Below are 24,816 nucleotides of genomic sequence, written 5' to 3'. Positions count from 1 at the left end.
CGGAGCCCCCACCCCGCCCCCGCCCTCCCCGCGCAGCGCAGCCCGGCCCCGGGCGGGGTCCGCGGTTCTCCCGTCCCGCCGCTGTCCCGCAGCAGCGCCCGGTCACTTCTTCTGCAGGAATTTCATTTTACTGCCTGCAGAGAAAAAACAGCATTAGGAGCTTTAGGCGAGGGTGGGGAGGCCCTGGCACAGCCCTGGATCCCTGGAAATGTCCAAGGCCAGGCTGGACGGGGCTTGGAGTAACGTGGGACAGTGGAAGGTAGCCCTGCCCAGGGCAGGAACTGGTCCCTTCCTACCCAAATCATTGTGGTGATGGCATGAAGATTTTTTGCCTTTTCTTTTATACCCCTGTTATACCTTTTTACAACTCCTGTATTCTTAGTGCTTTTTCCCTACATTCTTGGACTTGTTCGTCAAGCTAAGAGACGAAACATTCTAGAAGCTTCATAGCTGGGGATCAGTGTGCCCCAGAGCCCAAGGTCCTCTCCAGAACACATTCTGTAAACCAAGATAGAACCATCCAGGGGAAGGTTCCTTGGGGAGGGGGGCTCACTTGAGCCTCTCATTGGGGAATCTTTGATAGATCTGCTAATTAGTAACACCTATAATGTGATACCAGATCTTTTGGGGGCGGCATTTTTTGCGGGGTGCATTTTGGTGCATATGACCTGGATGTGTACACCTAAGGATCCTTAAAATAAATACCAAGGTAAAATCCCTTTTCCCCTTCTAACCGTGTCTGACTCTTGATTTTAAGACCAGGAAAAGGCATCGGTGGGATTCTGTGAGCTGGAGACACTCCAGGACTCATCAGGTTGAGGAACTTAAGGTGGAAAGCCACACATGGCCTTCTCTGCCAGCAGACACAACTTCTGTCCCCTGAGCATCAGCCAGGACCAAAGTTAAGGAATAAGCCTGGACAGCTCTCAGAGCAGCAACTCCCACAAACTTTAGATAAAGACACAAAAGCTTAAAAATAAAAGAAAAATCTCACACACTGTTCAGTGTCCCCTGAAGCAGTAAATGTAAACAAGGGGACACAGGTGCACAAGGCAGAGAAGGGGCCTTCCTCTGCACCAAATTAATTATTCAACAGATAAAATTAATTTTAAAAAATTTAACAATGAACAAAAGCTAGGATGTTCCTTTACCAAGACTGCGAAGGATTTTGTTCATTCCAGTTCGTTCTGTCTCAGGAATACTCTCCAAATACTCCAAGGCACGGGCCTCAAAAAGGCCTAAAGAGAAAAAAAAAAATTAAAAAATTAAAAATCACTCACCAAATGAGTTACTCCATCTTTTAGCATGCGGCACCATGATTAACAAGGTCATGAAAGGAAATCCTGCATGTGGTGTGTGTAAGCTGCAGGATCAAGGAGAAAGGGGAGATGCAGAAATTCTTTGCTTTATAAACAGAATTCTTTTGAGTAATTAGAAGGGCACAGGGCTACTCCACGTGACAAAATCCCAACAGCAGAGGCACGTGGCACCATACTTTGAAAGCGAGTCTGCGGAACAAGAGGCTGATGCCAAAGCTACCTTTGACCACGTTCTTGCTCAGCTCCCGGTCCTGGATGAAGCCCGCAAACATCTGGGTTTCCATGAAGAAGTGCAGGAAGTGGCGCACGTTGCGGGAGCCGTGGGATTTGCGGAAGGGCTCCCGCTGGAACACCCGCTCCCCCTTCTCCGTGACGCTCATGTGCAGGGAGTAGTGCCCCACAATCTCCACGAAGAACTGCACAAAAGCCTCAGAGACCAGGGAGTTGAGGGTCATGTCACCTGTGGGGAGGACATTTGTTGCTTTGGTCATTCCTCTCCCAAAGGAGGAGCAGCTTTTCTAGAGACGTCAGTCACTTTCTGTACTGGCTGTCTCAGACTAGGAGATTCCAGGGGATTGATATCAGAGAAGTCTCAGCTCAAATATTCAATTTCCCATTGTCAACTTTCTGCTGCAGCTGGGACAGGTTCAGCTCTAAAGCTTTTGCAGCAGTTAAAACATTCATAATTTCATTTTCCCTGTCAAACATCTGGTGTCTAATAAGCTGCCAGCTCATAACAGGCCAAGTTTAATTCTCTTCAAGAATCAGGCAAACTACAGAAGACAAGCTCTTTGGAAAACGAACTTTGTTTTTATGAATTATATAATTTTCTGGTGCCATTCTCTCAAGCCACTCAGAGCTTTTCTCACACTTCCTTATCTGATGGATCATGTATAAAGCAGTAAACTTTGGAAATGATCTGCCAGATCACCCTCTAAAATACAGAAACTTGCTACATTCTCTGAGAAAAACATTGTCTCTGCCACTCAGAAAAATACAACAAAATTCAAAGCACAGGAACTGAGGCTGTTGGCCCAAAGGAAACTACAGTTCTGCACACACTAATTGTGAGAAGAGGAACTGTCAGCACACCAAACTTCTCACACATTCACAAGGAAGATGTTCTCAGCAAGATCACAGGGAAACAGCTAAAATGTCACTTCTTAGCATTTATTCCAATTTGCTCATTTTTATCAACTCCATGGGATCTACTAATGGGAAAACACTTTTCCATAGAAACCTTCCCACAGAAAGTACCTTGTGTGTCACTCTGCCCATGTAACAGGATTTCACTTCGTTCTTCCAGGATTTGTACAAGTGCAGCCTGGAGTTTATGGGGCAGGATCTCGTCCTCATCTGATACCTACAGACAGAAATGGCCAAGGATCAGCAGGAGAACCAGGGGATAGATTAGAAATATTCTAACATGCCTACAGCAGTTTGAGGGGAGTTATTCTGTGATATGGTGTATCTTGAGGGAGACAATATATTTGTCTTGCAGCCGCAGAAATTAAAAACATTTGCTCAGCAAGCCCCAAGTACATTTTATTAGAGTCACACACACAGCTGGCCACCACACAGACTCAGGCTTATTTCACCAGTAAAACACACAAAAACCAATAAAAGTCTGTTGAGAAAATACAACAAGTCTCAGTAATATGGTTAAAAAAATACCCCAATCCTTTAATACCTTTCTCCAGTTGCAGGCTGCAATGCAAAACAGAACAGTGAGGCAAGGAAAAGGAGAAGCAAATATCCTGAACTAGTAATAAAATCCCCAGTATTTTTATAGCTACTTGTCTGGGGATGCAGAAGCACTTTTGGGGAAGTTCAGCAGAGAACCACAAGTGAACTGTGATAATTTGTTCCCTAGACTGTGACTCCTGAGAAAAACAACAACCCGAACCAACAAACACACCGCAGCTGGATGGGAGAGGAGAAAGTGCTGTACAGAACGAGAACAGAGAGAGAGACAGATAAAAAGCAGCAGAGGATCTTAGGGATCCCCTTCACATCATAAACCAAGAAATAGTCCTTAAACTCAGCTCAGACAAGCAGCATCTTCGGCTTTGCAGAGCTCTCCAGCTCATGCAACCTCAACCTTGCAACAAGGATTTGTAATCCTGTTCCCTTCTCTGTCAGTTCAAAAGGATTACAAGATATTTCTTCAGCCACTGCAGTCTCCACATGAACACCAGCTTTTCCTGATTTCTTTTTATTATTTTCTTTCATCGATGCCTTTTCCTGGCACAAAACCATGAGTTACTGGTACTGTTCTTTCACTCACCTCTTGCAAGAACTTGTCAGCACAAAGATCAACAATCAGAACCTGGGGAAAGACGTAAAAAACACACTGACTCATAACCAGGTATGTTGCTGTATAGAAAAAAACCCCAGGTTTTTAATTTGTTTTTTAAATGTGGGATGTTTTTTAAATAGGGATGTCACACACAGAACACAAGTTCTGCGTAAGTGCAGCCTGTCTCTGAGAACAGTGAATATTATTTATCTTTGATAACACTGGAACACCCTGACATTTATCTGGCAAATTCACCAAGTGGCTCGGAAAAGTTTGAGAGTTTGTATTCAGACAGAATCTAGAGATTATTCCAGAGAGGACAACCTCATCCCACTGACATTGTCTGTCTCACATATCCTCACCTCCTCTATGGGCAGGTCCTGGAGCTGTGGCAAGGAGCAGGAGAGGATGCCAATGAGGAATGGGGTCGGAGAGCACACGATATCAATCATGGAAGCTGGCAGGACGGGGATGTAGGTGTGCTGCCAGGTGAAGGGGTAAAGCGTTGCCACTGCAGCGTGCCCACATTTAGACAGAGTGCTGGAAAGATGGGAGAAGCACAGGGTGGGTGGTCAGTGTCTCCTTCAGGACAGGCTGGAAACGCTCAGGGCAGGTGTCACTCGTGTACAGTCTGTGCAGCAGCAGAGGCCCCATGCACCCACTTCTGAACTCAGTTATAGGGAGCTAAAACCACCATCAACCCAGACTAAAAAGGTAAAAAGGAAACATTCCCTTATCTCCTCTTGTGTAAACAGCATACTCCAAATTCTAGGCATGCACATGCTGTGTGGAGAGTGCAGAAGGTTTTCAAATGGAACTAATTGCAAAACTAGACAAGCTTGGACATGGGACAGGTCCAAACACAGAAGAAATAATAACATCCAGTGATAGCATCCCTCAGAAAGAACTACTTAGACTCATCTCTTACCTTAAGTTGTCAGCCACAAAGATGACCCTCCTTTCCAGCAGGAGAGAGGCAAAGACCCGGATAGTGTGGGAGACACTCAGACACTGCAAAAGGCACTCGAAGTCAACGTGCTCCAGCCGGGAGTCCAAGGGGCGGCACAGCTCCATCACCTGAGAGGAGACACAGACAGGGAGAGCTGGGGGGGCAGCCCAGAGCAGGGACCCTCAGCCTGGAGCAGAGGGGCCTGAGCTCACCACAGGCTGCAGCTCCTCCCGAGGGGTAGGACCAGGCACAGGACTCAGGGAAGGGCTGGGGCTGTGCCAGGGGAGGGTCAGGCTGGAGAGCAGGGAAAGGTTCTTCCCCCAGAGGGTGCTGGGCACTGCCCAGGCTCCCCAGGGAATGGGCACGGCCCCGAGGCTGCCAGAGCTCCAGGAGTGTTTGGACAGCGCTGCCAGGGGTGCACAGGGTGGGATTTTGGGGTGCCCTGTGCCGGGCTAGGAACTGGACTCTAATCCTTGGGGGTCCCTTCCAGCTCAGGATATTCTCTGAATCCATGATTCTACATAGAATCCCAGACAGCTGGCATGGGGCAGCACAGAAGAGTGCCCAAGAAGCTCTTCATTAAAAAGCAGGGAATCACTTCCACCGTCGATGATTCCACAGCAAACAGGGTTCTGGGACAGCCTCCCTTCCAACTTCAGGATGTTTTCTTCAGACTAATTACTTCCAGGCATCACTGTGCAGTTTGCAAAGAGCCTCTGTGCCCCAGAGACCCCACAGACACCAGGCAGCCCATCCTGACCTCTGTTACCTCATCTCCTGCTCCTGGCAGGAAGCTCCTGACGGCGATGGTGCGTCCTGGGGCGGGGAACGGGGCCTCCATCACGCTGCGCATGAAGGGGTGCACGAGGGCTGGGGACATCTCCCGCCTCTTCTCCACCTCATCCAGGATCTGCAGGGAAACACACTGGGCCTTGGGTCACTGCTGCTGGTGACCAGAGGGGAGAATCTGTCAGAGCATTCCCCTGGAGAAGGCTCCAGCACAGACCCACAGGCCTCTCCCACCTCACTTGGGACCCCTGTGAAATTCATCTTAAACGTCTGAACAATCAAACAGGAACAGCTTCCTGTGAGCACAACTCTCCATTCTCCTATCTCCTGCTACTGGAAGGAAATGTCTTGGATGTAGTAATTGAATTCTCATTATTTAGAGGAGTAAGAGAAGCAACACCCCCTCCCCCTCGCCAAGAAACCTCTTTGAAACACCGTTCTAGAAACTCTGTGCTCCAACAATCAGAACCCCCTTTCACCAAATCTTGTCCCTGTATTCTTCTGCAGTAACTGCCCTTTATCTGCAGCAGCTTTCCCCAGTCTTCACCTCTTTATCTGCCCTCCTCATGGTGCTACAAAAAACCAGGAGATCCAACGCCCTCCCAAACTGATTTTCCATTTCCAAGTCACAGAAGAAGAGGATGAAGGGGCACCCTCAGTAACACCAGGTATTAGAAGCCCTTCTGGCAGTAATTGCTGATGGATTTGTGTATCGGCTGACAAGACTCAGCACCAGTATTTTATTTCCCCTCTCAAAGCAAAGACAGAGAGGAAGCACCACTCTCCTGGGAAGAGCTGCAATCACTAAACCTGACAGAAGCATCCAGTCACTCTGTGGAGCCTGCAGGCTGCCAGGGCTCAAGGAACAGGCTGTGCCAGCTCACCTTGGAGAAGAGGTTGAAGCAGCCCAGGCGGCTCACGATGCAGTAGACCTCGGGCAGGCGCTTCCCTTTCCCTTCTGGCTGAAAGGCAACAGCAACAGCTCTGCTGAGAGCAGAGGGGCAAGGAACAACCCAGCACCCACACTGCAGCTGATCTGCAGAATTCCTTCTGCTGCAGTCCCCCCTACACTTATGACTACAAAAGTTCTCAAGGAACACCCAGTTCCAGGAGCTGGTTCATGCCCAGAGCCCATTTCGCTATTTCTGGGCATCATCATGACCCTTCCCTCTGCATCCCAAGGGCTGGCACCACCACAGCAGCACAGGATGGTTGACCCACGAGGGAAAGCAGCCCTGAGTCATGTCCTGACAGTGCCCAGACAGTGATCTCTGTACCCCCAGCCCTCACAGAGATGCTCACCAGGAGCTTCCTGCAGTACCCGAACCAGCGGCTGCCGTCCTCCCCCGTCAGCACGAAGGAAAAGGTTTCACTGGGGGACCAAAGCAGAGTCAGGGTTAAATTCACCACACAGCTCAGGGGAGAGACTGACAAAGCACACAGACTCCTTCTGGTCATGCTGACGAGAGCCAAGGCACGATTACAAGGACTTTGGGATCTGTTCAGGGTAAAATCTTGCACCCCATGAGCTTTTCCATCTCTCCTCCTTCCCAGCTGCTTCTCCATTTAGCCAAGGAGCAGCAGAAGCACTTCCAGCCCCAGGAGCTGGCCTTGGACAAACTCGTCCTCCTTACGGGAAAGGCAGAAGCAGCTCCCCAGCCCACCTCCACACCTCATGTTCCCTCCTACCATAGGGGATTCATCCTTTCCCTTTCCCCTTGCTCTGGCTGCGGCTCCTCTGGCACACCCCAAAGCTTTCAGCATTGCCTGTTTCAGTCACAAGTATTCAAAACCAAGTCTTTACCTTTTAAGGTCTGATGAAGGGAACCAGTCTTTGGGATCTGGAAAGCAGAATTTGGGAATGACCTTTAGCCTCTCTTCAGTATCCTTTGATGGTCTGAAGGGATGTTCAGGCTGGAGGGGTAACACACGCATTTGAAGTCACTGAAGTTGGTGCACAGCTGCAACATTTAGAAAGCATCTTCCTGACACTTCCAAAGGCTGATCCATCACATAGCTAATGCACAGGTACAGGAGAACATGTTCTGACTATTAGCAGATTCCCAGTTCCCATCCTGCATTTTTCCTGCTGATGGGACCTTTGTAAAATGATCCAACTGGTCTTGGTAAGGACAGAGCAAGGATCTACAAGCATGGCCTAAGTTTATCGGAAAATGAAGGTAGAACTGACCCCCTAAATGATGGCTGGGTCAGCCTGCCTTGGTTCTACCCCTGGGAGATTTGAAAACACTAATAGGAACAGGAATGTGCTCAGCTTTTGATGTGCAGATCACTCATAACTCGAGTGCAAAAATGGTGTCTCTGAATCGCACGTTCCAGCCACGCCACGTGTTGGTTCAAATCAAACCCTTCAAGGACTCCAGGGGAGAGTCCTCAAGGACTCCATGCTCAAAACTGCCCAGAAAGGGCAAAAGAAAGGTGTTCAGATAAGAGGCTCCATAAGAAATGTAAGGAAATTTTACACATTTAAGTAGAAATGCCCCCGAGAAGTGGAAAGTTTATGGCATAAAGTTGATTTTAGGCACTCAGCACATCCAGGCTATTCCAGTGTCCCAAGCTGTGACAGCACAAAGTGTTAGGAAAACAGAACAGCATTTTCACAGAGTAACACTTGTACAAAAGCTTAAATGTCCTTGGGCACACAGCCCAAAGAAGAGAGTGACAGCAGATTATTTGGAAGCAAAGCTAATATTAGAAGGGAGACACTGAATCTGACACGCTGTCCCATCTAAAGTCACTCACCAAAACACTTCCATTTGAGCAGAGGATAAATAAATACTGAGAAGATAATTTGTTGTGGCAGTGCCTTTATAAAAGCCAGTAAAGAGCAGGAGGGGAACCCTGCAGTGCCCTTCCCAAAGGCAGTGGACAGATTGAGAGGCTGCACCAGGGAAAAGCCAAATCTGCTGCATTTCTTTCTGCCTCCCAACACCCTAAAGTTTGCACTTTTAGCAGATATTATTTGGGCGTCTTCAGTTTTAGTAAATTAACACTGTGCACTTTCTGGCTGTAGTTCCTTATTCATCCTGTGAATCCAAGGCATTTACACACTTAAGACACTGGAGGTATTTGCACACAGATCCTTTAGGCAGCAGGAACTGGGGCACTGTGGGACCTTCTGGGGTCCCCTATAACTTCCCTGAATGAATCTGGCATCTCTTCTATGTGGGTGGCGTGCAGATTCCTTAATAATCCCTGGCATCCTCCTGATGGCACAGCCAGAATTCCTAGCTTTGTTCTGTTTTCAGTGGAAGGCAGCAGGTACAAGCCTAGACAGTGACAACTGAATATTCATTTCAATCTGGTACCACAGAAGCACCAGGGCTCCATCTCAGCTTCCCAACTGTGGGCACTGAACTGTAATTCAGAGTCACATGCTGATTTTGCCACCCATTTGGGCTGAACAGCTTATTTCAAAGGGCTTGGTTTAGCTACAGCACTTTAACTTCCACAGCTCTCCTGGTTTTGGGGGTTTGTACAAACAGCTTTGCCATTTTATTATTATCCTTTTTCAAAGCAGTGTAAATAAGCATAAAAGCCCTAGGGTTCCAGTTCCTGTGCACCATCAGTGCTTCACTCCTTGTTTACAAAGGACAGACTGCCACAAGGAGGTTCCTGCCAGCTTTGGGACAGAGCTCTGCACTCTCTCCTGTCTTTCAGCTGGTATCAAATACCCTATGGCTTCATGAAATTTGAATTAAGTAGGAGCCTTCCTAGTTCAAAAAAGACAATAAACTCATTATCAAGACACATTCAACAACCTCCCAACACTACAAGTTAGGTCTGTAACAGAGCAAGGTGCTTCACATTCCAAGCCCAGATCCTGACCAGTGTCGTTTAAGAAGGGAAACACAGAGATGAGCAGTTCCCTGGGCAGGTTTCCATGCAACTCCTACCTTGCTGGGGAACTGCTGGATGATGTGGGGTGTGTAGGTGACCTCAGATGCCTTCTTGTGCAAGGACACCACCACAAAGAGCTCAAAGAGCCGCTGCTCCTGGAGCTCGATGAGATCCCTCTCCAAGGTCTGGTAGTGCGGGTTCCTTTTGGAGGCCGAGTGCCTCAGGCACCTGTGGCGACCTGGGGAGAGGAATAAATCCCAAACCAGCCTGTGGCTGGCACTGCCACACACCTACAGGGCACACAAGAGGACTCAACATTGCCATCAGAGGGGGAAAAGGGATGGGGGGATTTGCCCAAATCTGGCTGCTCTCCACGAGACATGGGATGCCTGGGTTGGCTCCTCACTCACAGAGCTGCTCTTCTCCCAGGGAACAAGTGACAGGAGGAGAGGAAGTGACCTCAGATTCCACCAGAGGAGGTTTATATTGGATATTAGGGACAATTTCTTCACTGGAATGGTTGTTAAGCACTGGAACAGGCTGCCCAGGGCAGTGGTGGAGTCACCACCCCTGGAGGTGTTGAAAAAATGTGTGGATGTGGCACTTGAGGATGTGGTTTAGTGGTGAGCACGGCGGTGGTGTTGGGTTGATGGTTGGACTTGATGACCTTAGAGGTCTTTCCCAACCTTAACAATTCCAGGATTCTATGATTCAGATGGCGAGCACTGGCCTTGCAGCAGCTCTGCAAATCCCCCGACAGGAAATGGAGATTGTGAAATTGAAATTTCTCCTGCTGCCCGGATGTTCTTTCACACATCTCAGAGTGACACAACGGGGTACTGGGGAGGGAAGCCCAGCTCCACCAGGTCAGGAGCTGCCAGGACTCAGCCACTCCAAACACCACAGGCACTCAGGAGAGGCAGGGGCAGTTCCCTGGCCAAGAAACCCCTGAGCTGGGCTGTCCTGACAGGCAGCACAGACTCACAAGCACAGGCACAGCACTCTGACGTCAGGAATTCCTGCGGCCCAGGCGCCGTGACACATCCTAGACACTTTCAAACAGCTCTTCCATCAGGCAGTGACTCAATCACTGTATTTCTGCTGAGATTCTTCACTCTCCACTACTCTCCTTAACATGAAAAAATGGAACTTCACTTTTCATTCCAAGTTAAAGCCTTTCGAAGGTATCCCTTCAAGTAAATGAAACACCTAAAATAATTAATAGAATCCCAGAATGGTTGGGGTTGGAAGGGACCTTAAAGCTCATCCAGTGCCATGGGCAGGGACACCTTCCACTATCCCAGGTTGCTCCAAGCCCCATCCAGCCTGGCCTTGGACCCTTCCAGGGATGAGGCAGCCACAGCTGCTCTGGGCAGCCTGTGCCAGATCCTTCTGTTTAATCTGTCTTCACATGGAAGCTAAAACCAGCTAAAACCAAGTAGGTATTTCAAGTCTGGAGTTTGGGTCTATGATCAAACTCAGGCCATTGGAACCGGACAAATACCCAGGCGAATTCTCCCCAGAGGAAAAGACATTTCACAGCATTACATAAAACAGAACCAAGGGAAGGAATCAGGAGGGAAATGACCTCAAGCAGCAGCAGCAAAGGTGATCAGGAACAACCTCCCACAAGCCACGGCATCAACCCAAAAATGAATCTGCTTCTGGTGACTGGTAGGTTAATGGCATTAAACCTCAAGGGCTCAGGAGAAGTGGCAGAAAAAGAGGCTGGTTTGTCACAGCAACAGCTCCCAGACTGGGCCAACTGGCCTCTCAGAGGCTCCCTGTCCCTGTCTCAGCAGATCCCACACGTCAGAGTGCTCATCCCACCAAGGGCGCAGTGCTGTGGGGACAGGACCAGCCCCTGTGATTCACTCACTTTTGGGCTGATTTTCCGTATCGCTTTCATTCCCACTGGTTTCACCTGAAACACACATAGTTTTCACTTATTAGCCATGCAGAAGGAAGATGGGCAACACCCAAAGTTGGGAAAGAGAGACAACCTGAGACTCATCAGATCAACATCCCTCGGGGCTGCCCACCAATCCTGCCCAAAGCATCAGCGAAGGGCAGCTGGGAAATGTGTTACAACAGCAAATTGCAAAAAGCAGAGCTGGTATCAAGCCAGTGCTGTCAGTGAATGACCTGCAGGTCAGCTGAACATGGGCAAGGAACACAAAGCAGCTGGTTGTTTGATGCTGCTGTAAAACTTAACAGAGTTGCTGAACAGAATATGCTGTGAATAATGACCCTACTATGGCTACACAATCAGAACAAGGCACACAGACAATGAGTGCAGTAGTCAGAGGTAGTTCTCGTGCCAAGTGGTTTTCTGGGGAATTTTTGCTTTAATCTGATTTTTTGACAAGGCACTTTTAACCAGTAGCCCAGCTCTCCAGGCTCAGAATCTCCACCTTGTGACCATGTTGTCTTTGGGTTAGGCAAGTGTTCCTTGAGCTGAAAGCTCAATTCCAGCCACAAGTCTGGGGTTTGCACGGTTGTGCCAGCGTGAGGTGGTGGTGCCAGGCCAGGGGGCAGAGGAATTGTGCCACTCAAGGTGTTCAGAGCACAGACAGTGCTGCTGGAGACCCCAATACCTTTCACTGGAGCTGCTTCTCTCCCAGCAGGACTGAGCACCTTCACCTTCTTCTTTCCACGCTTGGAATCAAAGATCTCCTGTATTTTTAGTGCCAGCTGAAATCCAAAGTAGAAGCAGAGGTTAATGTGGGGGTCCAGAGAAAGGTCTGGGTGCCAACAGGAGGGCAGCCCAACAGCCACTATCCAGGGCTTGGGAAAAGCTGCCCAAACCCTGCAGGAACCCTGGCTCAGAGGCTGGAGTCCTCCTAGCCCAGCTCACTGGATAAAGAATGAGCACAGATTTCTGCTGCAAGGGAGGGATCACTGTCAGCACAGCTCAAAGCTGACACCAGACCGTTCAGGCATTCTGGAAATTGTCACACTTGCCTTCCCAAATAGAAGTGACAAACTGTCTGGCATCAGATCTCCATTTTCTATGCAAGAACATCTTACAAACCCACAAAGGACTCAGAACACTCTCTCCAGCAACCCAATTCCTTCCAAGCCCAGAAAAAGCAGAGCTCTCTCCCTGTAGCTTGGGGGTTGGTTTTTGGGTTTGCTGCTGTAGTTGGATGTCAGCTCAAGTCTCCTAAAGCACAAGTGAGGCACAGAACAAGGCTGCTCCAAGCGCAGGCCCTGTCCCAGGTGTTTGCTGCAATGAAAGGATGATGTACCTGCAGTAACCTGGTCATGGGGAAGGTGTCCCTGCCCACGGCAGGGGGTGGAATGAGGTGGAATTTAAGGGCCTTTCCACCCAAACCATTCTGTGATTTTGCACAAATGAAGACAGACAGTGGGACAGAATAATGGGTCGGTGCTGCAGGACCACACACCTGGTCCACTGGAAGAAAAAAGTTGGGAAAAAGCACAGCCCAGTGCAGACTAAGCCACAGACATGAAAGGAGGGTCAGCATTTTGACAGCCTGAGTTGATGCTGTTCATCTTCCTTCCACTGGTCACAACAGCCTTAAACCCAAAGTCCTGACACTTTCTGTGTCCCTGTCACAGCTCTGTGCTTTCCTCTCACCTGCCAGTGCCCCTGTGGCTCCTGACTCCCCACATCAAAGGCGGCTTTCGCTTCATGTGAAGAGGGATTTACCCTAAATGCAGGGAGCAGGTCAAGTTCATTCCTGCCTCAAGAATTCATTAAACTGAACATAGGAGGGTGGGGCCCAGACATTTGTCATCACAAATACTGCATAAAACGAAATGTATTAAAGAGAACCTGTTTGTTCAGCTCAAGCATTTAATCCCCAGATCAGCAAATCAGGCTTAGGCTCTCCTTTTCCAATCGATTTCTCCCCCATTTTCTGCCTCAGCCAGTCCTCCCAGCACGAGGAGGCTGCAGGAAACAAACAGCCCACAGCAGAGAGCAGTGCTTCTCCTGCCAAATCTGCCTTCTTTCCCTTTTTATCCAGCCTCACCTAGAAGATCTTCATTTCTGTCCTGATTTTTGTGCAGCTGAGTCACCACCCTGGGTGTGTTTAAGGCAGCCATGTGTTTCTCAAGCAAAAAGTTTTGTCTTTTTAGACCCCAGTCCTTTTCTCAATCTCTCAAGCAATCTTGGCTCAATTCCTCATGAGCAAAGACAGTAAAGTGCTCTTCCTGCATGTAAATTGTTACCAGATTTTTGGAATAGGTTTGCTTTGGGAGAACATTTTATTTTCCCTCTCCAAATGAAAGATACTCTCCATCACAGCATTTTTATAATCTTGCCATCTCCTTCCTGATTTTCCAGACCTAGGGTTTGTTTAAAAACACAGACAGGAGTTACTTGATACTCCAAAGCACTTTAAAGGTTTGAAAAGTCCTTTGCAGCTGTCCAATTCTACCTCACGGTCTTGTGCAATCTGAGCAAATACACGTGATTTTCAGATGAAATAAAGATCTGCTGAAGTGAAATGATTTTACCACAGCAAAAATAAGTCCTTGCCACTACCACAACTGGAATTTGAGTCCCATGCACAAAGTGCCACCACAGTGGCAGCTACAGCTGCCCTTCTACAGCACATGGTGCCTTTTATCACCAAGGGATGTGAGCTGGTAACCAGCACAAGGATCTAGAAAGGTTCCCAAGGCACCAAAGGAGAGTCAGAACAGTCCAACAGTCCTCTGTGTGAAGGTGGATTAAAAGCCTTCCTCACCCCTCTGGCCTCAGCAGCATGATTGTCTTTGCAGCCAGGCAGGAAGGAGAGGCCAGAAGGGACAACTGTATGAAGGCTTTGTGAAATGCTCTTATCCCTGAGAGTTCCTCTTCACCTTTAAACTATGGAACAGCTGTTCCTGATGCCAGTGCAGAACTCCAAGCCAACATTCCAAGTAACCAAGGGCCCCACAACCATTCCATAGCTCAGGGCCTGCAGTGAACACAAGGATGAGTCTGGGAAGTCACCGGGAGCAGGGGACACGCACACACAGCGTTCCAGAGCTGCCCCTGCAGCTCACCAAGAGCACAAACCCAGCACCATCACACTCCATGGAAACACTGGGAACAAGGCTTAGATGACAAAGCACGAGGCAGGGCTTGTATTCACACACAGCCCTGACCTCCAGGTCAACACTGAGCACTTTGTCTGCCAATTCCTGGCCAACAAAAACACCACTGTCCCAGCTAGAACTGGCACTCAGATCCCCAAACACCACCCCTGCCACTTGGAGAGGGAATGGCTGGAGCAGCAGTGCCAAGCAGCAATCACCTGCCAGGCACACAGCTCTGTGGCCACTTACAAAGCACTTGCAAAGCAGCAAGAGCTTGAAATGCCAGGCAAGAAGTGGAGTTTCACACTTCAAGCTCACCCAGGGCAGGTTCTTTCTCCTGCTTGCAGCCTCTACTGCTCGGAACAGCTTCCACTCAGACAGAGTGACAGGCAGGGAGGTCTCCTTCCCCATCTTCCCTTGGAAACTTGTCTGGGAGGGCTTCAGCTCCAGCGACTTGCGACTGAGGAAGGGAGGTTTTGGGGGAGGCTAGAAAACAGAAGCAGAAGAGATAGTTAAGCATGGGATCAAGCTTTGGTCCAAGGTCACAGGCAGAGGAGTCAGATTACAGCTGGTGAATCTGCTCTGCCAAGCCCTCCATCCCACCCTCCCACTCAAGCATCTCACCAACACTCTCCTGCTCCTACTCTTTTGCTCCTTAGCAGCTTAATCAGCTGCCATGGCTGTTCATTATTTACATTACATATTATTCACATTAATAACGAACAATAAAAAAATAAGGCAAACCAATGACTTGCAGTGTGGAATGTGAGGCTGGGGTGAGCACAAACGAGGGCCCTTGTGAGAATGCTTCTGCAAACACCTGACCCTTTAATCCCCCTACCCTACCTTGGGAGCCCTGCTGATGCTCCGGGGAGGGGACAGCTTCCAGACAGATGGGACCTTCCACAGGGGCAAGGGCAGTGCTCTGACATCTTCATAAGGATTTTCTTTTGTAGGACCTGGGAAAAGCATTGGATGGGGGATTTATGAAAGGAGATAAAGCCCTGTATTTTTGCCAGGGATATAAGTGGGGAGAGTGTGCAGTTGTCTGCCAAGATTTAACAGGGTCTGGGAGACCTGTTTAAAGTTGGATGAGGTTCCCACCACATCCTTCTAACCCACTGACATCAACTTGGCAAACTGTACACAGACTCAGCAGAACAAAGCACTTCTTCCCCTGCAGAGCAAGCAGCTCTATTGCAAAGCAGCTCGTTTTGGCAGTGTTCACACTGATCTCTGTGCAGCACTCAAGCAAAGCCTTCCAAGAGCTAATAAAGAAATCAGTTCAGCACAGGCCAACTCCAGTGACCTCCCATGACATCTGAAATCAGGCTGTTCACGTGCAGATGTCACCAACACCAACAAAGACCCCCAGATGAGGAAGACCTTAAAAGTCCCCGAGCCAGAAAGGGCCTCAATGCATCCCCACCTTCACTCCTCCCTCCCCAAAACTGCCACCCTTAAACACAGTGAGGGCACCCCCAGAAGCACAGGCACATACAGATAATGTCCTCGTAGATGTTGTCTTCGGACTGGGTGTAGACCAGCCTGGATCCTGCTGTGCCATTTGTCTCCTCCCGAGGTCTGTGGGAGCTGCTGGCTGCGGGCCGCTTGCGGAAGCCCTGGATGTCCTCAAACTCAAAAGATTTCCTAGAGGAAAACCAGTGGAACTTCTTCTAAAGGCACCTGCTTGAGTTGCTGTCTCCAGTCCACACACAGTGTGGCCCTTCTGGGGACCATCCAGCACACGGATGCTCCACTCTGGACCCGCATTTCCAAGGGTTGAGGTCTAGCCCCAGGCAGCAGCTCAGCCCCTTGCTCCTGCCCCGTGGGAAGGGGGAAGGAATCAGAGGGTAAAAGAGAGAAAACACGTGCATGGGTTGAGATAAAGACAGTGTGGAAGGTAAAGCAAAAGCTGCACAGGCAAGAAAAGCAAAACAAGGGGTTCATTCCCTATTTCCCTCGGCAGGCAGGTGTTCAGCTGTGTCCAGGGGCTCTGTCATGCAGAACGGTGACTTGGGAACACAAACTCCCAATGTTGTCCCTCTTCCTGCTTCTTCCCCAATTTAAACAGCTGAGCACAACATCACAGGGTCTGGAATATTCCTGGGGTCAGTTGTCCCCACTGTGTCCCCTCCCAGCTCTGTGTGAGCACAGCTCACGCAATCCTCTGTTATCAATATTTTCATCACAACCCCAAAACACAGCACCACACCAAAAAGAAAATTATCCCAGTCAAAGCCAGCACCAAGTCCTGCTCACTTACTCTGGGACATTTGTTAAGTTAAAAAGGGAGCTGGAGGCTCCATGGCCAAGCACACTCCAAGCAGGCATGGCCAGACCCATCCTGTCAGAGGCAAGAACCCAAACCACATTTTGCAGACTTGGAGCAGCTTAGAACCAGGGCACTGCTTCCTACTGGGCCTCTCCTCCTCGTGCTCAGGGTGTTCATGCATTTCTGGGTTGGCATTTCCATCCACTTGGCCACTATTTTGAAATTAGGGCACAGAGGTCACAAAGCAGCTGCAGGGATCTAGCCCACCATCATCATAAAATTCGGGTTCTTGCTGCACACTTTGCCACAGTGGAAGGTTTCAGAACCTCAAGCCACATCTCTGCCGGTACTGTGCACACCAGTCTTGCACAGGCAGCTCACCTGCAAGCAGGATTTGCATCAAGCCACCTCAGAAGGGTATGGGAAAGAGGGAAAACCAGCCAAAGCTACTGCAACAGCACTACCCACAGCCTCCAGCCTTAAGCAGCAAGAGAAAAATGAAAAAAAAAAAGAGGAAAAAAAGGAAAGCCAAACACTCAGCAGCCACAGTGCCCCAAGAGAAAGCTACTCTGCCATCCACAAATTGCAGCTGAGGGCAAGCAGCAGGCAGGGAGCAGGCAGGTCTCTCCCTGGGGCCAGCATACTGTCACTCCACTATGTTCTAAGGTGTGGGCTGACATCTGTTTGGAACCTGTAGCCTTCTTTGCAAGATTGTCAGCAGCAAAAGCAGGATGCCTTCACCCAGGAATATCCTTTTCCCATGAAAAGAGGCATCATCACTAGCAGCACCTCCACAAGGACATCATGCCAAGCAAGCTGCTTAAACCCATCTAGAAAGTGGTTTAAGGAAACATTTCAGACATGAGAGATGAATTATGTACCTCTGGGCTCTCCCTCTGATCCTCCTGTTGGCTATTTTCTTCTCGGGGTTGTTGGAGGATGACACCAGGTCCCTTCCACACTGCTTTTGCAGGGGAGCTTCCCTGGTGGCACTGGCATCTCTACAACCACCAGCACCCTTCTCTGCCAGGTAGCGGAAAGTCCTGCGGGGTTTGGGTGGTGGATCAGGAGCTGGCTCCTCCTCTTGCCCCTCAACCTCAGAGTAAATGTTTCTCAAGCTCCTCCCTGCCCTGCAGAGAGTGTCCACTCCTTCGATTTGCAGTTCTCTTTCCGTGGAGCCAGGGCTGCCTCGATTCCTCTGGAGGTCCAAGGGAACAGGAGGGGCTCTGCCAGGCAGGAGGGGATCTGCTCTCCTCCACAGAGCTTGTGAGGTATAGAAGTTCCCTGGAGGCAGTGTCACCCCTGGGGCTGGGAAGCCTGTTTGCCCTTCTCCTTTCTCCTTGGCTCGGGAAGCTGGGCCAGCACAGTCCCCAGCCTGCCAGCAGCTCCGTGCATCTTCCCTGAAATCCAACCCCAGGCTCTTTGGATCTTTGGACCCAGCCTTTCTGCCATTCTCTGTGCATTCTGGCTTCACTTTGGGTAGTGCATTGCAGTTGGGGTCATACTTTACTCCAAAGTCCTTAGGCTGCTGCTTCTCCTTGCTGGGGCACCCCCGTGTCCTGCCCTCCCACTGCGAGATCTTCTGCTTGATGTTGCGGCAGTGGCTGCGGGACAGGGTCTGCACGGCTGCGCGGGAGAAGCTGCTGTCCCCAGCCCCCGTGGGGTGCATGGCAGGGGCCAGAGCGCTCACACACAGCCCATGTCCAGCCCCAGCCCCGTCCTCCCGTGTCCTGCACACATCAAAGCTGGCACGACACTCCAAAGTGCCCAGCGGTGTGGGAGAGTCCGGGCTGGCTGCTCCAACCTGCGGGCAAAAACGAGAGCCATCAGCTGCACCCCAGCCATGCTGCTCCCCACCCTTCCGAACTCCCAGCTGCTCCCTGGCAATGGCTGCAGAACATTCCTCCCCAGATCACAGCAACCACATGCTCAGGACAGGCTTCCAGAGCTCGCTCCCCACCGGGGCTGTTTGTGCACACATCTGGGAGTGAAAGGGAGCTGAGGCTTCACCGGCTTAAAAAACAAACACAACAGCACAAAGCACCCTGAGGGATCCCGAGCATCCAAACTCAAGGAAATTATTTAATGGCTGAGGAACACAGCAGTGTGGATCTCAGCCAGCCCTTCTGCAGGAGTGCAGCTCCTCCTGAGGCTCAGGCAGTAGAGACAAATCCCTGTGGCACCTGAGCACCCCACTCAGCAGAGACACAGCAGGACACGAGGCACCAGGGCAGCTCTAGAAAAAAGGAACCACGTCTGCTTCTCCAGAGAGGAGCTGCTGCTTCACACAGGATGAGAAGAGCTGTGGTGGCTGGGGAAGAGCCCGACTCTGGCAGCACATCCTCCTCTCAGAAGTGCTCCCTTGCTCCACAACACAAGTGAAAACCTGCCTGGTGTTCTGTTTGTCAACACCTGACCTACATTTGCCATCCAAGAGATGGGAGGGTATCGGTGCCCAGCCTGTGGCTTGCAGCCAGGGGAGTTTCAAAAGGCGAAAGAAACAGGTGAGTTCTCACCTTCAAGAGAAAAATCAGCCTGTGTTTAGATCAGCAGAGAAGGAATGCTAGAGAAACATTTTGGCTTCTCCTACCCAAGCAGAGCCTGCACAAACAGGAGCTGTGCTCTTTGAGATTTCCCACACCTGTAATCCGGGGGATACAGCACACATCCTCCAGATAATCCAGCAAGGAGTGCAGGTGAAACCACCAGGGAGAACTGGGGTGGCTGTACAGACCCAGCACCTGCAGGTCCAGCACGGCCTCAGTACAGACATTTCATGTGTGGAATCCTCAGCCTTGGAGCCCTTTGGCTCTACCTGTAGCTCACAAGCCATCCCCAATATTCTCAGATATACCAGCACAGGTGAAAACTCATCCTGGACAGAAGACAGCAGCCCATAGGCTCTAACAAGCCCTGTTCCTCCCTTTCTCTGGGCAATTATCCCATTTCAGAAGTTCCAATCCTCCAGCATTGTATTTAACAACCTCCATTTGTATCAGGAGACAAGTGCTCAGCTCAGGCCAGGGGCCACACTGGCTTTGGTAACATTCCCCTGGCACCAAGACGTCCCCCTGCAAAAGGCAGGGAAACAGCAGCAGAAAAGCACGCAGAAAAACACGCAGAAAAGCAGAGGATTCCTGCAGAAAGCAGCCAGACCTTCTCCAGGTGGGACCAGGGGCCAGAGTCACACCAAGCCTGTGCTCAGGCTCCAGCTGACAGAGCCAGGCAGCTCCCACTGCCACCCTGGGCACGTGTCCTCCACAGCCACTGCCACCACACCCGGCCAGCATTGAGTCACCACAGCCTGGCAGGGTGGGCAGAGCCAGGGATGGGCAGCAAACCAAGCTGGGAGACAGAGGAGCTCAAGCCTGCCTGGCAAGGGGTCATGCCCCACTCTCCAGGCTGGGTGTGGAGAGCCCCCACCAGAGCAGACCCACACCCTTCCCACTGTGGGTACCACACCTCAAATTCCAGGGCTCGGGGCTATCCCTGAAGCTGCTGATCTGCTTGGCAGAGGCATCTGTGGGGCAATTAAAAGCAAAGCACTGGCCTTGGCAGATCGACTTGACAGCATTAATGAGAAAGCTCACTGGTCAAGGACATCCCAGGGCTCCCAGGCAGTTTGGGGATGGTTTGGGCACACATGGCACCAAGCCTTGGCTCTGTGCTGCAGTCTCCCTCCCTGCCAAAGCAGCACTGTTGCTGTGGGAAGCAGCTCCCTGTCTCCACAGCGTGGGCTCCTGCAGGCTGGAATTGCTCAGCTCATTGTCCCAGAGAGCTGCTGGGAACTCTCCCACTCAGCAGTGAACGGGATAAACTTGGACAATCTGGGTAAGCACCGAGCTGGGGATATTTGCCCCATCATCAGCCCTCTGTCCCTCATCAGCATTCCAGACTGTCCTCAGTGCTTCCGTAGCCGCTGGAGACCCTCTTCCCGCACCAGCGAGGGGCCCCTGCCCTCTCCTATAAATAGGCATTGTTGCCAAAACATCCTGAGCCAGGGCAGAGCCATCCTTCCTCAACCCGTGTCTGCACAGCCCTGATTAGCAGACAGGAAAGCAGCTTTCCCTCTGCTGTGCCACTGAACTGCTGCAGCACCAGCGCTCCAGGACACTCCCATGGACCTGGCTGGCAAAGGACAGGCTCTGCTGGGGACAGCCAGGCGAGGAGAGGGCTCCAACAGCCTCCTCAGCACTCCAGCTTTACACCAGGCTCCTCCAGTGCCTGCCAGGTCTTCAAACACAGGATTGCTGGGTGCAGGACTGGCACAGGGAGAGGAACCCAAAGGACCCGTGGTGCGGAGCAAGGGTTTATCCACAGCTCTAAACAGGTCCAGCACAAGCACTCATGGAGCACATGCAGCCCATCCCCACAGCAGCCCACAGCTGCTTTGATTCCCAGCAGCACTGGCTGCTTTCTCCTCCAAATACTCCAGCTGTGAGCTCCTCTGGGAGCAGCCTGGCAAAACATCTGCAGAATATCATAGAAGGGACCCACAAGGATCATCCAGTCCAACTCCTGGCCCTGCACAGGACAGTCCTGGAGCTCTGGTAGCCTTGGGGCTGTGACCATTCCCTGGGGAGCCTGTTCAGTGCCCCACCACCCTCTGGGGGAAGAACTTTTTCCTGATATCCCACATCCATGAGGACAAATCACTGCCCAGAGGAGGCTGAGTAGCCCTGCACAGCTTTCCAGGTGGGTCCATCCTTGCTGGCTGGGCAGTTCTGCTGGCTGCCAGCCCACCCCACATCCTTCCTGCCACGGCTCACATTGGGAAGGCTGCAACAAAAACTGCCTGTGCTGCAGCTTCCTCAGCCACAGACCCATTTCTGCTTCCCCACATTGAGCCAGGGCCCAAGTCAAGGCCTAATGCTCCTGCCCTCTCCCACTGCCCACGTCCATGCTCCCATGGTAAGGCACAACTGGGAGCTGAGAAACGCGGAGGAGAAGCTGAGCCTGGGCCAGCACATGGAATCCTGGAAGCCCAGAACAGGTTGGGTTGGAGGGGACTTTAAAGCTCATCTCCTTCCACCTCCTGCCATGGGCAGGGACACCTTCCACTATCCCAGGTTGCTCCAAGCCCCGTCCAACCTGGCCTTGAACGTGCAGGAATGGGATCCATGGACAGTCAAGCACAAGCTTAAAGTTTCTCCCCTGCTCAGTGCTGCTCCCTGGACTGTCTCTTCCAAAATAGCCATCCAAGGAGGAGAGGAATGCAGTTTTTCACCTGCCCAGGCTTGCTATCAAGAACCAGGCATTTAATCTCAGCTCATCACGTGAGCCCAGGCAAGAGTAGAGACTGATCTTTGGTGAAGAAAGAGCACTCTGCGGTGGTGTGATCCAAATTAAGTAACCCTTAAATGCAGTCCAGGACAGGCTAAAACACAGCTCAGGGACACAGAGCTGGCAGAGACCACCTGGGTCAGGCAGCCAGCACTTGTATCAAGCACTACACAAATCATACCTGTCACAGAATAACCAGACTTGTGACCGCTTCCATCCTGACCTCCCCTTCCAAACTCCTTCACTTGTGCTTCCTGGTATTTCCAGAGAAGCCAAATTTATCACCCTTACCGCATTAGGACTTACAGAAGATCGGTGTAGTCGAGAATACTGAATTATTTCACCAGAAGCAGCAGTTTGGGGGAAAATTACATAATTTCTAGACAAAACATCACACATTTCTGACAAAAGACCGCCTCTCTGACCCACGCTATTTGAAAGCTCCCAAAGCAGAAGAATTCAGCATGTTCACAGCACATGACAGGTAGCCCTGACTCTTTTTCCAGCCCTGAAAGCCAGAGAGCACACTACACATTTTCCATGCAAAGCCTCAAGATAATTCCGTTTCCTGAAACCACATTCTCCAGGAGAGAAAGCTGCCAGTGCTGTTCCAGAATAAATCCCTGTCTAGTGCTGAGGTCGAGCCCCTCCACCACCCGTGCTGCTGGAACCCCTCAGCCCCCTGAGCACCCTGCAGCAGAGGCACAGTGAGAACAGAGGCACTGACACAGCACCTTACCTTGTCCTGCTCCTGGGAACACAAACACTGCCTGGACCAGCCTGTGCAGCTCTGAGGCAATCTCAGTCCTTTGATGAAAGCTGTGCAGTCCTAAACCACCCCAGAGTCCTTGTCGCCAAGCCTCCTGTGTTAGTAGCCAAATAAAAGCAGTTTCTGGTCTTCTGAAGCCTAGGGAAGCTGGCAGCTCATTCCTGGAGGGAAAGGACCCCTTTCAGAGCTCTCAGCTACTCCCATTCTGCTCCTGTTCGGAACAACCCTGAAGCTCCTCTGAATAACTCTGCCATGCTGATGCCTCAACGACATGGGCAGTACCAAACAAGCAGATTTTATATCAAAATAAGTAACTCTTCAGGAATGCAGTGTGCTTAGTCATTTCCATCTTGATACAAAGCTACTCTAACCACGAGGTATTAACTCCTTCCATGCTGCTGCATCTCCTGCTGAGGAACAGTCCTGCCTCATTAGATCCATGGCCACAGCCCCTGGACACAGAAAATATGCTGCTAATCCAAATTATACAGCAAAAGGAGGTTAAGTCTGGCCTCTGCCATGGGTCCTAAGACTTTTGTACTGACTGGCTTTTTCTAAGTGATGAAATTCAACTTCTTGAAAGCAAGTTTTTCCTCAAGATATGAAAATCCCCAAACCAGAACACTTCCAACATGTCAGCCCTGAAAGGCTTCTACACCAAAGGGCACATGGACAGAACCCACAACGTACTATTTTTAAAGCCGTGGGTTTTTAACCTGACTCACAGTATCTGAATGCCCACGGTAGCAATACTGACAACAGCAGTTGACTCAGCCCCTACACCCCGGGCCAGCTGCCAGCCCCAGGAATGCACACAAGAACCGAGACACAAGCTGGGCATGGAGTTAAAAATCAAACAACACTTATCCTGAAGCAATCCCTTGGTGCCACCATCAGAGGTAAGATTCCAAAGGAAAGTCACAAAGTCTGTGTGGCTTTACATGGGCCACCCAAGACAGGCTGTGTGGGGCTACAACGAACCAGTCATTCCTTTGGGAAAGTCTCAGCAGCACCAAGGCAGCTGCCCCAGGAGGTTCAAAGGGTGCAAACCAAGGCAGCACCAGCAAACCTCTCAGACACCATTCAGATAACGTGTTCCAGACCTGCACACTGAGTCATATCCATGTTATATTATTACAACTGGAAGTGTGAGATAAAAATTTCGCCAAGCAGCAATGGACAGCACTAGGACTCAAGGTCAGATGCAGGTCACATCCAGGTCAGACCCTCCAGCCACCACTGCCCAAACACACATTTCCAGGGGCTGGTTTTCCTGCAACTGCTCTTCTACTTTCCTTCCATCACCGGCTGATGCCAGTCCCAACTGACAGGAGGAATTGCTCCAGCACTCTCTGGGCTCTATCACAGCCAGGTACCCTCTCAGCCAGGCCGTGTTCAGCCACGGTCACTGGAACAGAGGGGTGTGTGTATGCAGTGAACTGGGGAAGGCAAGGGAAGACTGGTCCAGCATGCCCAAGGAGCTCTGTAACCACTCAGCCCCACGCACCTCAGTGCAACGAAGCACAAATACCCAGTGAGACTTAAACCACCACAGCCTAGCAGTGAGTTATTTGCCCTGAAGAAACGCTGAACAGAATCACAGAGTGGTGGAGGGTGGGAGAGACCCTCTGAAAGTGTCACCTTCTCTGCTCAGGCAGGGGCACCTACAGCAGGATGGCTTTTGGATGTCCCCGCGGGGAAACACGCTGCAGCACCCCTGGGCAGCCCACGCTCCATCGCCCTCACCGGGAGAGGCGTTCTCCGATGGTCAGAGGAACCCTCCCGTGTGTCCGGCTGCGCCCATCACCGGACAGCCCCGGCTGGGTCCGCCCGCCACCCTCCCTGCAGGCATCTGGACGAGTGGGGGAGATGAACCCACCACAACTCCGGCTCCCCTTGCGAGCTGGGTCTCCTCCCGGGCAGCTGGAGAGGGCACCTGCTTCCTCCGGCCCGTCAGACACGGGGAAGATGCTGCACCGGCCGCTGCCCGCAGCCCGGACACGGGGACCCCTCGGGGCCGACAGGCCCGAACCCGGCCGCGACTGCTGGAAACCCCAAACTCCCGGGCCACCCGCCCGTCCTGCCCGGCGTAGCTCCCACCCAGCGCCGCCGCCCCCCGCCCGTCTCACCGCAGCCTCGGCCCGCTCCCGGCCCCGCTCCCGCAGGACGCTCCCGGAGCGCACGGAACCACCTCCTATTGGCTGGTGCAGCCATCAC

General features: G+C 51.1%; 1 protein-coding gene across 3 annotated transcripts; it reads right to left on the bottom strand.

The window, feature by feature from the left end:
- Window positions 1-36: 36 nt before the first annotated feature.
- Window positions 37-24,785, bottom strand: DENND2C (DENN domain containing 2C). Of its 3 annotated transcripts, none has more exons than XM_082296302.1 (19): window positions 24,729-24,785; window positions 17,429-18,351; window positions 15,774-15,922; window positions 15,119-15,231; window positions 14,591-14,758; window positions 11,815-11,911; window positions 11,097-11,141; window positions 9,274-9,455; window positions 7,161-7,270; window positions 6,659-6,728; window positions 6,241-6,318; window positions 5,337-5,477; window positions 4,547-4,695; window positions 3,981-4,158; window positions 3,607-3,648; window positions 2,577-2,682; window positions 1,540-1,779; window positions 1,152-1,238; window positions 37-134 (listed from the first exon to the last, which is right to left on the bottom strand). In XM_082296302.1, the coding sequence occupies exons 2-19, from the start codon at window positions 18,214-18,216 to the stop codon at window positions 103-105; spliced, it is 2,775 nt and encodes a 924-aa protein (XP_082152428.1). In that variant the 5' UTR covers window positions 18,217-18,351; window positions 24,729-24,785; the 3' UTR covers window positions 37-102. The 3 variants fall into 3 exon arrangements, with proteins under 3 accessions (XP_082152428.1, XP_082152426.1, XP_082152427.1); XM_082296300.1 differs by lacking the exon at window positions 24,729-24,785 and adding an exon at window positions 22,570-24,678; XM_082296301.1 differs by lacking the exons at window positions 37-134; window positions 1,152-1,238; window positions 24,729-24,785 and adding an exon at window positions 3,010-3,026 and having other exon boundaries at window positions 1,641-1,779; window positions 17,429-24,678.
- Between the last annotated feature and the right edge of the window lie 31 nt (window positions 24,786-24,816).

The sequence above is a fragment of the Coloeus monedula genome (genome assembly GCF_965178545.1).
Source record: "Coloeus monedula genome assembly, chromosome: 23".
Taxonomy (NCBI): domain Eukaryota; kingdom Metazoa; phylum Chordata; class Aves; order Passeriformes; family Corvidae; genus Coloeus; species Coloeus monedula.
The sequence above is the reverse complement of the archived record's forward strand: the minus strand, read 5'-3'. Positions and strand labels throughout refer to the sequence as shown.